This window comes from Anopheles funestus, chromosome 2RL, assembly GCF_943734845.2.
Source record: "Anopheles funestus chromosome 2RL, idAnoFuneDA-416_04, whole genome shotgun sequence".
Lineage (NCBI taxonomy): Eukaryota > Metazoa > Arthropoda > Insecta > Diptera > Culicidae > Anopheles > Anopheles funestus.
Window position 1 is genome coordinate 4,428,660 of NC_064598.1, and position 16,662 is coordinate 4,445,321.

Here is a 16,662-nt window from a genome sequence, read left to right on the forward strand (position 1 = left end):
CACAGGAAGATCGCAGGGCTACGGACGGATACGAAACCTACAAGAGCAAGGACACTTTCTACATACTAGGTTGAACTTATTAAAGATTAAGGAATGTTTCGTACCTTACTCTATATGGTTATGAAGCCAATTAAACGTTTTATCTGAATTAACTGAACAAATGATTCAATTCTGCATTTCGAATAAAAATACATAATCACTTCTTTAGCAGTAATTAACACATCCGATTCTACGATCCATAGCACTTTAATTGGGCACGTATCGCTTGCAGACTGTTGATGCGTGTTGTACCACGCGCTATGCACTTCTCCGGTAGTCTGAAATGCATTATGCACTTTTTCCGTTGTCAACCACGATTCACGGTTGAAGGCTATCGGCAACGTTTATTTCGGGAAACCGCCAATCACGATAATCCATGTGTATAAATAAAATCCCTTTCCCGTATAGTGGCAGTTCCTGCTTGTGACAATTTTGCATGCGTGCATACGCAACTATTTTTAGTGTGTTTTCGTTTGAATTACACTAACTAGGCGCCCATGTAAAGCCTTACATTTCCTACAAATTTTTTAGCTAAATTTTTCTTTACTTCACTACGATGTTGAGCTTAACGACTTACTAGGTCATTGCCAGGATTTAGAAGAGCTCGTCAAGATAGTCCTTCCAAAATTACGATGTAAATAAACATGCGGACTAGAACCCATTTTTTTTTTTGTTCTTTTGCAATGCTCCAATGCAGTTAAAAATAAGAAAATAATCATAAACATTAGAACGACCGCCAGTTGTAATGACATGGCAGTAGGAGATCGAGAGACAAGTGACTGTATAACTAATTAACCAAAAAGTTATTTGACAAGGTCATGCTGCCAAATCACAGAAATTTTGCATTTTCGCGTGTAAAGAAGACAAAGATAGTGCGAAGACACTTTACTGTCGATATTTAAAACATTTTGTTCATAACGCACCAAGAACTATATCCTCAACTGTGTTTTATGTTTACATTTTTTTTAGCTTTCGTATAGTATTTGCTGGTATATGTGTTGGTGAAAGCGAAAGTCATTTGTAAACGGTTCAACCGGTTATTTGTTGTTATAAACAAAAGTGCTTGCGATATCGCTGGAGGCAGCACCCAGGATAGGTAAGGTATATCTCGTTATTAAGAACAAATTCACAGTTTATTTCTGACCCTTTGCAGAATGTGAGTATGTGAGCTTAAACTTGTTATCAGTATCTAGAATTCAAACATTTTATAATCAAGCATTGCTGAAAACGTTTGTTTGTTTCAAACAACGGTTTTATGCTATGCGAAGGGTTTCTACGCGATGAACAAGCATCATATATCAACGTTATTACTGGAAAGCGTTGTATTTGAGTTAATCTTGTGAATTAATCAATATAAAAATTATAATTTGCTCTACAAACAATTCCGCTTGAACCGATTGATTGTCAGTTTTTCCGCGCATTCGCACACATACAACCTCATCGTCGGTTGCTAGACGTCAACCCTTGAGAGGTATATCGTTAATATCAACTCTTGAAATAAAAACTGTAGTTAACACTTGCTGCTGCTGCAGTATCGCAACGCTATTCTATCCAATATTCTATTATCTGGTTATATCCTGATTGTGTGATCGATAGTCAAAGATTTGTAGTTCTTATTTATCAACAAGCAAACGTTGTTTACATTTCGGTAATCATTGGGATTTGGCTCTGAAGTTGGTAAGAATTTGACAGTATAAAAACGATGGCCACAGAATGTTGTCATAGAGCAGCTTGCTGCGTGATCATCGTGTTAACTTAAGAAGTTCGTCAGAAGCACAAAAGTTATTAATTTACCGTAAGCAATAGATTAATCAATTGTATAAACATTTCCTTGTATTCTTTTTGCTACGCACAACCATTAAATGTGCGTAAATTGTTTAACTTGACGATTGTTTTGATTTAGTGGTAGTGCTGCTTACGATTTCACTAAACAATACATGTAATTTTCATTACAGAATCCCTCTCAAAGCAATAATGGCATCCGATTACTCAACAATACGGCAGCATTTTAATCTGCACGTGAAAACTGTTGCAAACTTTCATACACTAGCATGGAAAAGTAAAGAAATGCTACGTGTACCATAAGGAGCTGAAGGATCAAGGTAAGGTAGAATATTGCTAATATAAAATATCCTAACCGAAGGAGCGTTATTTCTTAATTTGCTTCATGTTTCGAAGAAGTATTTCTAAATCATGCAATATGTTTATCGGCTTTTTGGGAAGATTATTTGACCTTCGGAGTCGTACTGTAATCTTCCGAACGATCGCTCTGCAAGCGTTCGATTGCTACAAACAATGTGCCTGCAAGACAATTTTTAGATAGATGTTCGCTGTTATGAGCATCCCCAGGTGTAACCTGGTTAGTAAACTGCTGTAACAATTGCAATTAAACTATCCACTGGTTGGTGCTGGTGGGCCAAACGATATCAACTTTCGGCACCCTGACCTCATTTGACAGCCTAGTGCGAGAGGTAAAGCAGGCCATCGTGACGTACATTACATCCTAGATCGGAACAGTTTGCATGACATAGAACATGGTTTATGGAACTGCAACATTTTGCCATCTAATCATCAAATTGTAAGCTTCTATAAGCGCGGGGATGCTACGTATGGTTTTTGTTGAAACAAACCATTCAAAATCGGTTACATTTTAATGGCATTTGCCCGTATGTGGTGTGAAAACGAATGTTTATGTTTTGAAGACGATTTACACCACACTTTTGAAAGGTGGTGTAACTTTTTTCGAATGTCATCAACTGCTCGAAAACATCAAGATTTAAAAATATTCCTAGTCTGTCGTTGGAGTTGCGTTTTACAATGTTTTATGTTGTTTTTACTATCCATGATTGTGGTCAATGTAAACAAATATTGTTTTTTTCCCCTTTTTCAGGTCTTTCGACTGCGTGTAACAACGAAAGCGTGACATAACTTTGAATTTTCACCGGCATCCACGATTTTTCCCCAATCATTCCGATGTTAGAAATGTCCCTACACGCAAAGCCAGCAAATGTTTATACTGTGACACGCTTTATGGATCAACATTGGCCCATAGAAGGGCTAAACGTATTTTACAACAGGAAGTGTAAATCAAAATTGTTTGGCGTTGGATCAGATGCACTGCTCGAAAATATCCGCTCCGGACACGTAATCGTCATTCGAAAGCAAGAAATCAACCCAATGCGTTAAACTGACGCGAAGTGCCGAAGCAACCCGTGCGTCGAAGTGCAATAGCGATAGAAAGGCAACTGGCTGTCTCTTTCTGGCTGCTGGTTCGGGAAATTTGAGCAGTTCGATTTAGTGTAGTGTGTGGAAGGGATTTCCTCATAGAAGAGAAGGGCATGGAAGTGGCGCAAGGAAATGAGCACGGACGGAGTCGTCTCTTTTCCTCATTCTAGAACGACCCCGACAGCAACGCAGCAGCATTTTTCGTCGTCCGCGTTTTCGCGTTTTTACAGTGTGGAAGCAAGTAAATTTCGAGTGAATTTTGCAGTGAATATGGCTAAAGGTGCGTGACACCGAATAGTGCAATCGTGGAACGTGCATTTTCGGCAATCGATGCCAGTATTTCGAATAGCAGACGTAATGAAGAAACGGTGAAGCCATCTTTTTTTCCGTGTTCATCGTTTGCCATAGCGGCGTGTGTGCGGGAGAGAAAGGGTTGGTGCGTATGTTGTTGGAAGTGAGAGAGAAGAAGAAGTGCGCGCGGGTTTGAAGTGTTGGAAGAAGCGAGTGGGACGGGATTGAATGAGGTAGGTGAAGTGAGTAGAGGAGCTTGAGTGAGCGTGAAGAAGGAAGGAAACGGGAGTGAAAAAACGACGGCAATCGATTGTTGGCGTGTGTAGTGGTGTTGGTGGTGCATAGGGGCGCGGTAGCATTGTGTGTGTGTGCACGGTACCACCATTTTAATGTGCCATCATCGGGCAAGCGAAGTGTGCTTGTGTGCTGGGGGCATTTGGTGTGTCGAATGAAAGGGAAGGAAGCGCGTATCAAGTGAGAAGTTGGGCTTTCTTCAAACGAAAGTGTAATTTTATGTTAGTGGTGTGAGACGTACGCCGAAACTGCTGCGGCAGATTTAACTAACTCACCGAAGCCGTCTCGACTCAGTAAAAGCAAATTTGCTTAACGCTCAAAGTTGGTGAAATACGTATCCCATGGTGGCAGCATAATTTTGCAACGCAATCGTGCGTCGCATCATTCCTTTGTATTGCGATATTGTGCGTGCTATATATCTTGTATGTGTGTGTTTGTGTGTGTATGCTCGCGCGTGCAGCACTGGAATAATTTTTTAACATACCCATCTTCCTTGGCCCAGCCAAAAATCCCTCAAACACACACACACACTCATACCGGTACACTCCGTGAGTCGGAATCGCGTGTCGCTGAGAAGTGGTGAGTGAGAAGTGAATACGTGAGAATAGAAAACGCAGCAGTTACCACAAGTAAAGCTGATTCGTTGTTTCATAACCGAGCACGAGAGTTGTGTGTGCAGTGCTGAACTAGCACATCCATCGTCGACGACATTTGGAAAGGACGTGTTTAAAGTATAAAATCAACCTATTTGGGACAACGCGATTCGTTGAGAAGGCTGACAAAAGCAAATATCATCCGCGCTTCTCCCGACTTGATGCACGGTATATTAGAGCTTGTCGGCTGCACTAGTGTGTGCGTCGTGAGTGAGAAAATATCAGTGTGAGTATTTATCTTTTATTGTCTCTCCTAATGCACCTACTGGAAAAGCGTTGCATTACGAATGCATCGATCATGACGTATTTCCAGACATTAAAGTGCAACCCCCACAATGCGAGGAAGAACTGTGGTAGAAAATTTCGTTAATATCGCGCGCTTATGTTTGTTTGAGCGGAAGTGAGCAGTGAGCAGAGCTGGCTAGCTCATACGATTGCAGTACGCCCCTATCATAGACACTCACACCAACTCAAAGCACGTAGCAGCGTTTGCTTGCCAGCCGCACGGGGTAGCAGGGTGTACGCACAAACATGACGGAGAAACGTTTTTTAATTGAAAATGTATGTGTGCGCGGTAACAGTAAGTTTTGTTACACGCTATCACAGTGAAACCGGAGGAATAATGGGATGAAGTGATTATTAGGATGAATTTTTTCCACCCCGCATGATTGTTGTAAGCAATTGTTATTACAAAATATCTGTGGTTGCTTCGATTTTTCCTAGTTTGAATAAATGCCACCATAACCATTCTTGGACAACGGACAATATGGTACAATAATGAGTAAAGCCACATACCCCAGGAGGCCTGGTAGTGGACTGCGTCATTGTGCGTGTCTTTCGTTCGGAAATGGAGTGGGTTGTTGCTTGTTAGTGGTTTTATTTGCGCCTTATTCTACAAAGAAGTCATACGAAGTGTCTTGGATTTGGCGCATTTTAAGGGTTGTTTTTTTATCTAACAAGAATGAATTTGTGAATCTCTTTCGTATCACAATAGGAAAATATTACATGATACCTACGAAAACATATTTTTTATTGTTGTTTGCTACATGCATGAGTGATTGACACGATTTTTAAGTCTAAATTTTGTTGTACGTTGACAAACTTTATTTCCTCTAATTTAATAAAAACAAATTCACTAAAATTATCGCTTAACGTGACGGTTTAACAAAGTCCTAAGTTCGTTAACATGTATTATGGAACAGATATTATAGAATAGCCTGTTAGTGAAGTTTTATCTTTGGATAAATGCATTTTTGATAAGACACAGTTTATAACAGTCAAACCAATCCATGCACTATACCATGAACTGGCACATGTTGTGATAATGTTCTTTGTTTAGGTTATGTAACGGACAGCTCACGCACTGGCGTTACAAATATTACGACTCACATAAAACGAATCAAATTACAATCAGGATGAGCTGGATCGACTAAAATGTAGATACAGTATGTTTTTGATCAGTAGAACATATTGTTTCCGGCTTTACCGGACGGATGTCTTGAAAAGAAGAGACAGAGAAGTAGGTACACTCAGACCCCGGAATATCCACGTACGCAGAAATTATTCTTTCCGTCGTGCCACTACTGTGTGCCATCATCGTTCGCCTTTCCTTGTGTGTGGTAATTCTACACTGCCCGCACTGCCAGCTTCGGCCAGGGTCCATCACACACTCATCATCACATGGCAAAAACAGCCGCCTTTTTCGAGTGAGAATTCGCTGGTGAGAAGAGCGATGAAAAGCTACCCCGCTTTTTCCCCAACCCCAGTGAAAGCCCCCGTACGGGCGTACGGATACATTTTCCGCATTTGTGGATGATGAAATCTTTTCGAATTGTTTCCGTTGACCGCGTATCTGTCATTCGAATCATCTGACAGCTAAGTTGCTATAGTAACTACCCAATCTCTAGATGAGCTAACGTACATAACGGCTATTCAAGTTATCACAAAACTTCCACAGGCGAGCAAACTGTGGAAGGAACCGTCTGCTTGAGATGGAAATTGTCCAACAAAGGACTTTCGAAACATTTTTGGCGAAAATACGTTTTTTATGAGCGTGAATACAGTAAACTAAATCACTTCGTTCCGTTGTGTGCGTGATCAATTTATAACCAGATACCGGCATATCGCGGTCGCATCTTGTAATGTGTGCGTACGTAACGCGAATAGAATTCGCGGCATTCTGCTTTTTTGACACGGATTCTGTTTCGCTGGTATAACACCGTGTGTAGTTAAGGCTTTACCTTGCGTGAAGAAACATGAATTGACATGAATTATTCTGTTAGTGCATCTTCGTTCGATCGCTTACATTTGCATCGATTGTAGCGCCTGCAAGTATAACAGTGAAGAACGTGTATGCGTGAATATGATAAGTTATTCAAAATGTTTTAAACAGTTAGTTATCTATTGAAATAAATATATTTGAACTATACGAATTACGGGTTGCACTATTCCTCTTCCAACAATTTCTTACTTTTCATCCAATAAAATTATGTTTAATAATTCTTATATTAGCATTACTAAATTAATTTGATGTTTCGCTTTCTCTCTCTCTTTTCCACAGCGTGCAGACGAATGACGACACATGAAATTTTAGCTAAATGGCAATATTGTATAAAAAGCAATAGAAGCTTTCTTTGAATTGGAAAAGTAATCACAACCTTCCTGCTTGCGACCGAACATAACGCATAAGCCCCCGGTAAAAGAATACGTCCGGAGTTGCATGTGGTACGGTGAATGGGACTAGCGGTAATTGCGTCGGGGCCCGTGAAAAAAAGATCCGATGCAGTGGAAGACATGGCACCCGCTCTTACGGAGCCACTAAGCCAAAGCAAACTGTCCTCGTCGGCTGCGTCGGGTGCGTCACCGAGGACGAGCAGCAGCACGACGACAACGGCCACTACCACCTTTGACGGAACTACTACTATCATCACCTCACCGGACAATGTTCACAGCGAGCTAGATCACCATCAGCAGCAACAAACGCAACAGTTGGAGGAATTTATCGATGCACAAGAACATCACCACCCTTCGTTAACGATCGCTGAAACTGTGGATGTGTCTGAAACTGTGGTGGTGACGTCCACAACAACGGCACTGCAGGAGGAGGACATTGTCCCTGGCGGTGGTGTTTCACAAGTGCAAGGGTCAACGGCAATGTCCCTGCTGTTGGATTCCAGCGACGGTGTTGGATCGACCACGGTGGACGACATACAGAATAACAATAGCGGTGAGCCAGGTTTGAAGATCGATGCCGATACGAACCGGGACCTTATCGAACTAGCCCTGGAGCAACTGCATCAAGATCCGACCATGGGCGGCGGTGGCAATGGAAACGAGACGCCTGCGGTAGACTCGATGGCGGTGACCAACGTGGTCGACATGGCATCCGTTACATCACATTCCGCAATGCCTGCGCACATTTTGCAGCCACATCCTCATGCACAGCATCCATCCGGTGATCTGATGCCGCTGGACTCGCCACCGACACAGATGATAGTGTCGCAAGGCAGTTTTCCGGATGCACAGCAACTTCAACAGCCGCAGCAGCAGCAGCAGCAAATACAACAAATGTCGGGCAGTTTTATGAACATCCCCATCCAGGATTCCTCGCAATCGTCATCCTCGCTTACCGGGATGGGAATCAGCGGCACGAGCGAGCTTGGCATGCAGCTGAAGGATAGCAACGAAGTGGATCAGATGATACGCGAGCTCTCAACCGCGGATATTGATCTGCTGCAGGTGTTTAAAAGCTTCGACAACAACAGTCTCCTGCTGTTCAGCGACGTCGACGTGGCAAATCTGTGTGACGTACCGGTGGGCGATGGTAGTCAATCGCAATCATCACCCAACAAGGACCGGGAGCGGTTGGAACAGCGCGCGGAAATCTTGAAACTGCAGGCACAGATGCAGCGGAAACAGGATTTCCTTGCGCGGCGTCTCAGCAAACTGAAGGCACGGTACATGGGCCAGCACGTCAGCGAAGAGGTTGCCGGTCTGTTCGAGTACACGCAGCGATTCTGGAAGAAACGCGAAAAGGAAAATGCTAAACATTTACACAACATGAACAACAGTATCAACAGCGGCAACAGTGCAGGGCTTGCAGTGGGAAACGTAGGCTCAAATGTTGCCTCCACCATGGGGACGCTTTCCGGCGAGGGTAGCAGCAGTTGGCCCGAGATTATTCCGTTTCAAGCGCCCCCGCCAGACCAGACGCCGGAAAAGTTGAAACCAATTTCGGCCAACGCACTCAAAACGTTCGCCAAGCGGCTCGAATCCCTTGCAAACACGATCTGTTCTGAGCATAGCAAGCGCGTCCTTGACAGCCGATACTTTCACGGTGTAAGCACCATTGGGAGTGGAGCATCATCAGCATTCCCAGCACCATCGACCAGTGGCGCAGATCTGACCAACATCGTAAGCATCTCCAACACCATCCCGATGTTCGAACGATCGGCTATGCAAGAACTGGAACAGACGGCCGGTATGCTGTACGCCGAATTACGACAGGTTCAGTCCACCATCGATTCGGACGCGACGCTCAGCAGCTCGGGCGGTGAATCGGCGGACGAATCGATGCCATATACGAACAATGTACAGGAGCCACTTCCAATGTAAGTATTTTTATTCCAACGATCACATTTCATTTTGCAAAGAGTATGTAAATCAGTAAAAGCACCCAGCAGATGAAACCAATTTATTACAATTGTATTTTTCCTTACAGTTTAAACGCTTTACACATTGTAATAGATCTGCTCTGCTCACATAAAAAATACAAATATTTGCTTGTTGACGCAAAAAAGTGTCATTAGGGAAACCGTTTTTTGGGGTCTAAAGATGAGAGTTTGTTTCGGTCAGGAATATTCACTCAAACTGTGCATAACATTGCAAAACTGTGTCCCATCTCTATTCTAACATATTCTTGCTTCCTTATGAAATTTTATGAATCAAACCCAACCACTTATTTGTATTCAAATTTTAGCACCGAGCGAGCCGCGTGGAGGTGGGCAATTGATCGTGCGGCTGTAGCTAGCAAATGGACGTGGCTTTGGGCCCGTGTAGCGGACCTAGAGTATCGGATTCGACAGCATGGCGAGGTACTGAATAAGATACGTGTCAACAAGGGTCCCGTTGCGCTAGAGGAACTCTGCGTATCGGGCGATCAGCAACAGCAGCAGTCCCAACAGTCAGTCAATGGTTATCGTGGCCAGCTACCGGGCAGCAGCAAACCCTTAACATCCCAGACTACACTTACGGATGACGAGGATGCCGATATCGGGTCCAGTTGTTCGCGCACGCGACCCTACTGTCGCACGCAGTTCCGGAAACGGAAGCTGATGCAAACGCACAACCTGCATACCGTGTCGAAGAGAGCGGCTAAACCAAGGTAATTGAAAAGCGGACGTTTGAGAGTATGGCGAGCAATACTAATTATCACCATCGTCTTTCGTTGTTTTTTCGATTTTCATCTCCAATGTAGCAACGTCAAATGCGGTTGCCAGTGGCCGCTGCTTCCGTGTGCACTATGCACGGGACGTACGGATCCGACAGCACTGAGAGATTCCCTGGATACGCTTACGTTCTCGGAACGCGTTGCACTACTCGATGCAAGTTTCCATCCAGTGTTAAGCTTCCCAGAAGGTAAGGAACATCTTTCGATAGCAACTAAAAATATATATTTCCCTTCATACGTATAGTAACAAAATAAGAGCAAACAAATGCGCTGAGATTGAGCAAAGTTATCGTCGCATGGGTCGTGGTTATTCTTTTAACGAACGGTAGTTCGCTACTCGCGATTGTAAGATTATTGTGAAGCATTGTGCACACTTCGTTCGGGTTCACCCGTGCTCGAGTGTGATCATTTACGCGGTGTGAATTAAACAGTAGTGGTAAACAGAGGAGTTTACCACGTCTTCTTGTACGAAACCGGCGAGAGGAAGACGTGGGAAACGTTCCAGATAGTCGCGACAGTCGACAGAGCGAGTCTGTGTTGGTGTGTTGGAGTGAAAAAATGGACAAATAGCTATGTGTGTGAAAAAACATTGGTAAAGTTTACAGAACAACAGCGGTGAGTCAATCGCATCGAGTGATGTGAAGCTGCTACTAAACGGCCTAAATGTTTCCACCTGCAAAAACAGATTCAAAATTCAATGTTAGCTTACTGACGATATGCAACAGTAGATCAAGTTGTTGAATTGTGAGTCGTTTTCTTACTTTGGTTGATGGATGGAGAAAAGAAGTATATATAATCTATTTTACCGTTGTTTGCTTATTTGTAGAATTTTAAAATGATCAACCTCACAAGGTTGACTATAACCATAGCTAAAACATACAACAAGTACCGATTTTCGTTGTCTTACTCGTCATTTAAAATCCGTGTTTCTTTCGGGTTTTATGATGGTAAGCTACGTACGTACATTGAATCGTAGAGAAGAAAATGTAGCCTGGGCATCTGGTCTACATGTGTGTCATTTATTCCTCTAGCCAATGCCCGAGTGCAATGCAATGCATGCAATGTAATGAATAGCGCAAAACCCACCATCACCCACCCGGGTGTAATGGGACTCCGCTACCGGCGGTGTACGATGGGTGTTGTATGATTTGTGCACTGATGTATGTTCGGTAGTTGCCACACATTCGTGGTGTTGGTATGTAATCATTTACTAGTAGTGTGCGGCCACATCAACACCAGCATCGTACAAATCGTGCCCCCACATACTGCACACAACGTTATGCCGCCTAGGCAGCATATTATCGGCAACTGCTTCACCGCGGTTAAAGTTGCTTGTCTCTTCTTGGAGAGCGAGAGCAGCAACAACATTTCCCGCGCAAAATTTTCGTTACGTTGTACGGGGAGAATTTGTTGTTTTTTTTTTGTTTTTGTTCGTTTCGAATCCTGTTTCCCCTCCTCCCCTTTCATCGTAATACGCGTTCCGGCGTGGAAAATGCATACCGGCGCGCATGCGCTTCAAAAACTAGCAAAACAACATCATCGTCATGCCCTTCACCTGCCTGGCGGTTGCTTTTGCTCACGGGTTAGCAGTTCGGTGTGTTCGTGCCTTTATCAACATCCCCGGATATAAGGCCAACCGACTGGAGGAGGGTTTTTTTATGGAACGTTTTCATTTCAAACAAAGAGAGTAGGTGGAACGATTGTTGCTATAAAAAATGATGAAACCGTTCGTCAGCAACAACATAAGTTATGTTCCTTTTGGATGTAAATATTGCTCTTATCTTAGCTGTTACTTTATTATATTAAACTTTGTTGATCACTGTTAACATAAGTAATATAATAATGACCTACTATTTTGCTTCCGCTTTCAGATATTTCGTACAGCATACATCTGGAGGCAATCATGCGAACGCCGGAATGGCAAAGTAAAATGATTCGCAGCAAAGCCACATCCGCTAGTTTCGCTGAGTCGTCCGTACCGGGTTCATCTTCACGTGGAGCGTTTTTCTCATCCGGCGACGAAATGACACCATCCTCGCACGGTAAGCGCTACACCAGCTCGGACGGCAAGCGGAAGTACGAGTCGATGACCAGCAACAAGTACAAGAATAACGATCGCTACATGAGCGATGGTGGAAATAGTAAGTCGCTCGAGAAATGCGTCGCACAAAAATGCATTTTGTACTAATCAAATGTCACTGTTTCGTTCGTTCTTCAGAATCTAAAAAAGCCAAATCGAAGCGGGATGTGATACTTTCGAACAGTCGTAAATCTGGATCAGGTTATTCGTACGACGGTTCGCGCTCGGGCTCGAACGGGCATCGGAATAACAACAAGCATCAGCCGGGTGTGAGTAAATCGAGAAAATCTTCCCATTGCTACGATTATTACGATGGCAATGATGGTGGTGTAAGTCGCAGCCGGAACACTTCACCAACGCCGAATAATCGCCACGAAAGGTAAGTGTAGCGTATGTTCGCTGTTTTATAATAGCAATTTTGTTATAATTATTATTTCATTTCCACTCATCTCACTCGTTTTGCAGGAGGTATCGCAACAGTAGTGCGTATGACATCGGTAGTATCGTTATTCCGCAGAGCATGGCCGCTTCAACAAGGGTATCAATACCACAATATAAGGATATCGCTGTACCGAAGTATGTCTCCGTTCTTATACTATTAACTTGTTGTTACAAACACTCTTAATAACACAACTTAATAACTAAAAACCTCATACTTCTTCCGTAGATGGCGCATCGTTGGTGATAATGAGGATACTGATGAATCGGTAAACAACCAACTGAACAGCTCCGATATTGCAACGAGCAATGACCAAAATATGATCATCACTATGGAGACGGAGTTATCCACGGAAGGGAATCCGAATATCCTGAAAAGTCCGGTAAAGAGCGATTCATCGATTCCACCGAATGGTACGAAAACAACCGTACCGGTGGCTACTCCTTCTACCTCTGGGTACATTGAGCCTGTTCAGCAACAGCAACAATTGATTGTGATACCGGCCCAGGACGAGGAAGATATCTCGGATGAGGCGATCATGTTGAAGCACGATCGTGCTCTGCAGGAGGAACGCAAAAAGTTCCGCACGTATCTGAAGTTCCCGTGGAGCAGACCACGTGCAAAACGACGTACCGACAGCCGGGCCGGCTCCAGTGGTGGTAATACACCGGATCCGACTTCACCAGCACCGCCAACACCGATGGTGGATCATGATGTTAGTATTCGAGCGATCGATTCTGTAGAGGACACAGAATCGTACGCAGAATAAATGCACCCCCCCTCTGTTTGCTCACCACAACTCAAACATTATCTTCTGCTTACAGTCTTCGCCGGCATGTCCATCAACACCGATAACGCCCCAGGATGGACAGGAGCTATCCGAAGCTAATGTTATAAATGGTAATTTATAATGCTATAATTTAGGATATATTTTATAGCAGCAACTCGCTGGAAAAAGCGAGATCAAGATGTTTTTGTTTCTGGGTAATTGCTAATGTTTTGTTTTGTTTCTTTCCTTCTCACAGCGCTTAATAAAAGTCTTCATAAGAAAGAACGCCGTAGGACGGTATCATCGAAGCGAGAGGACCAGCAAACTCAGGGAGCAGGCACTACTACTCCAGATACGCGTGAGGTAAGTATCGTACAACACAAAAAACCTTTACATGTTTCACTAACCATTATCATTCACGCTGTTACTCATTTACAGGTTGTTTCACCGTACGAAGCACTACAGTTTCCACTGGCAGATAATATTTTTGAGGAAATGGTACGATCGATGCCGAGCGATCATCTAGACAACGAGTGTCTCAGCAAGCTAACCGGACGGAACGGTTTGCCATTCCGCCGTTCGATGCAGCGAAACAACAACATACTGCTAAAGGTAAATTCGAGCGTTAATCTTGCCCCGGCCAGTCTGGGCATGGGCAGTGAAAATCCGCTCAGCTCGAACGCATCGACCGCGACAACAGTATCGGCAACCGAGACCGATATGGAAGATTTCGATGATGAAGATCTGATGCTGGCGAAGCGAATGGAAAAGGAGATCATCATGCAGCGGCTGCTAAACAGCCGCAGCGAATCGCAACAATACGAAATAGTGCCACCCTCCGCGAAACCGATGCTCGACGATGACGAAGACGTGATCGACGACGAAGAGACGGATACGGGCGAATCACTGTTCGTTGAGGAGGACGATCCAAACGATCCTGAATGGCACGATCGCCCGGTTGGCCGATCGGGCGGTGCTGGTAGTTGTGCGGGTGGCAGCAATGGTGCTGGTAATGCCAGAGTTTAGCTCTAGAGACACGAAAATAAGCAAGATCTATAGAGCCTGTAAAGCTTTGAATAAGTTAGAGGTTACATTTGTTACGCTCCACAGTGTGAGCCGATTATTTTTATTTTGTTTCATGTCTTGAAGAGATCGCAGCAAGTTTTAGCGATCGACTGCCTGCGGTTCTTCTTTTTGGTACGACAAGTACGGCCGTGTGTACATCAGCATAGCAAAAGTCAGTCATAGGCACGCGTATATACATACAGATATGTTTGAACTCGCACATCAAAGAAGGAAAATGCTGTGGCCATATAATTCAACAGCAATTGCTACAAAGCGGAAACAGTTTTTAATTAGTCCACCATCCAAATGGTCCCTGACCCTCTCTCTCTCTTTGTGGACCATACTTTTGGATCAAAACAAACAAACAATTGGGAAAGCGTCTGTAAACGTTTTTTCTTCATTTTATTTTCACTCAATTTGGTTACGCTTGTCATCTGTGGTCGGTGGTGCGGCTATTAGTGTGGCAGCCAGGGAATATATGTTTGCATGCACGCGCACACATTCTTGGAATCGTTTTCTCTGTGTGTCCATTTTTTTAACCTTCCTTTCTTGTAATGACAAAATTGCGTTTTTGCATACACGCGAAGTAATTAATTAAGCGGTAGGTAGCTACGATGTATGTGTTATGTCCAGCAAATGTAGGAGCGCAAGAAAGAAGCGGTTAAGTTTGGTTAATGCATTTAAATATTCATCGCGTTCGGAATCCCAACTTCTTTCACTATTGTTTTTAACCGAATGTTTGTTTAACATGGCTAAGCTAAATTTCACGTTAGGCATACATCATTAGTAGTCGGCGCACATGGAGCGGAAATCTGAAAAATCTTTCCTTCATTTTTACGATACAATGATGATTAGCGAGCGTGGGTTCATTTAAGAATCGATTGTATAACTTTTCGCTATGCCCCTAGTAATAGATGATTTGATATCGTTAGCGCGCGCAGTTTTACCTTTCTTGTTTTTTTACCTATATTAATTGTCCCTTTTCAAACGCTGGCAATATTTCCGTTATGTTAATGTGCGTGTCAAACACATAAAAGTAAGTGAGGGTGAAAGATTTAGATAGTATGCTAGACGTTTGATACTGCTTCTCGGTCTCCAACAGTAATAAGGGATTTAGGTAGAAAAGCATACACACACACACATAATAGCGTTATGTTTCGCTTAAGGGATCCCTTAACCGATGTGTGGCCAGAGACAAGTGAAGGTGACAAAAGAATAATTTTTAAATACTTTGTTTAAATAAAGCTTAGCCATTTTAGATGAATTGCATTCAACCGTAAGGTATGGCGATTTTCTCCAACAGAAAATATTCCTTCAGCCCAGCGTGACCAGTGTTTTTTTTTTGTTTGATTTTGTTTTGTTACCGCCTTCGTCCCTTCGGCTGCGGGCGATTGCCATAACCACTATATTAATTGATAACGAATGAAAAGATAATCCCCAAATCACTCATACAGACAGAAACACTTTATGCTAAAACAAAAACAAAAAAACTGTAGGCAAGGCAACAAAGCGTTGCTAACAAAACAGAACTAGCATGTACATTTTAGTTTACTTCGACTACTACTAAGTCCAAGCGTCGACTCATGGAACAAGGTAAACTTTTTAGTACGACGGAAATAACCCGCGATTATCGTGGTGATGTTTTTGTTGTTTGTGAATATATAAGGGGTTTGTTGAGGCCCGCGAGGAAAAGGGGGAATTCCGGGTGAAACACCGGTGAAGAAAATGGATCGTTCTGTGGAAGTATGTTGCAAATGTATGTAGAAATACGTAGCAGTTATGTAAACTTGCTTTATTGAAAAAGCGCTTCAGTGAAAAGGGAAAATAAGAGCAAAAAAATATGGAAGAGAGAATATAGATTCATAACATGAAAATAAAAAATAAAAAACAATTATAAAAATGGAATTACAATTCAGCAACAGCCAGAAAAACAATTATGTATAATCATTTCAATACAAGTAAAATATTGAGAAAATAAATGTATTATTTATATTAGACATATTGTTTCAGGAATATCTGCATAAAACCCGCATATGATCAAAATCTCCTTTTCCTTTTAATAACTCACGAGAATCACATTTTTCGAGTATCTGAGTGTATATCTCCGTTTGTAAAAGTAGTTGTTGATTCCTACTGTCGTAGTGCTTTAATAAAACTGCTGATAAACCTCGTCATCAGCAACCGTTTAAAGCAACCAACACTACCACACTTTGTACGACATTCTATTACGCTTTAGCTATTACGATATTATTGAAACACAGTATAAACCAGACGCCGAAAGCTGTTATTGCACGTCTGTTCATCTTGCTGTCGGACAACAGACATCGCTTAAGTTCTCGTCTTGCGAAGAGACCATTC

At 42.9% G+C, this 16,662-nt stretch overlaps 1 protein-coding gene across 2 annotated transcripts; it reads left to right on the forward strand.

Annotated features, from left to right (window-relative positions):
- The first annotated feature begins 1,422 nt into the window (after positions 1-1,422).
- Positions 1,423-16,238, forward strand: LOC125765522 (uncharacterized). Of its 2 annotated transcripts, none has more exons than XM_049430758.1 (13): positions 1,423-1,834; positions 1,995-2,141; positions 2,930-4,728; positions 7,063-9,112; positions 9,481-9,885; positions 9,979-10,139; positions 11,823-12,092; positions 12,170-12,410; positions 12,497-12,607; positions 12,699-13,185; positions 13,295-13,370; positions 13,496-13,602; positions 13,678-16,238. In XM_049430758.1, the coding sequence occupies exons 4-13, from the start codon at positions 7,236-7,238 to the stop codon at positions 14,263-14,265; spliced, it is 4,323 nt and encodes a 1,440-aa protein (XP_049286715.1). In that variant the 5' UTR covers positions 1,423-1,834; positions 1,995-2,141; positions 2,930-4,728; positions 7,063-7,235; the 3' UTR covers positions 14,266-16,238. The 2 variants fall into 2 exon arrangements, with proteins under 2 accessions (XP_049286715.1, XP_049286716.1); XM_049430759.1 differs by having other exon boundaries at positions 1,423-1,716.
- Positions 16,239-16,662: the final 424 nt, after the last annotated feature.

Excerpts from the sequence above, each read along its gene's own strand:
- LOC125765522 (XM_049430758.1), top strand. The coding sequence starts at position 7,236 with ATGGGACTAGCGGTAATTGCGTCGGGGCCCGTGAAAAAAAGATCCGAT. Across the intron at positions 13,186-13,294 it reads CACCGATGGTGGATCATGAT|TCTTCGCCGGCATGTCCATC; the intron begins GTTAGTATTCGA and ends TTCTGCTTACAG. Across the intron at positions 13,603-13,677 it reads CTACTCCAGATACGCGTGAG|GTTGTTTCACCGTACGAAGC; the intron begins GTAAGTATCGTA and ends ACTCATTTACAG.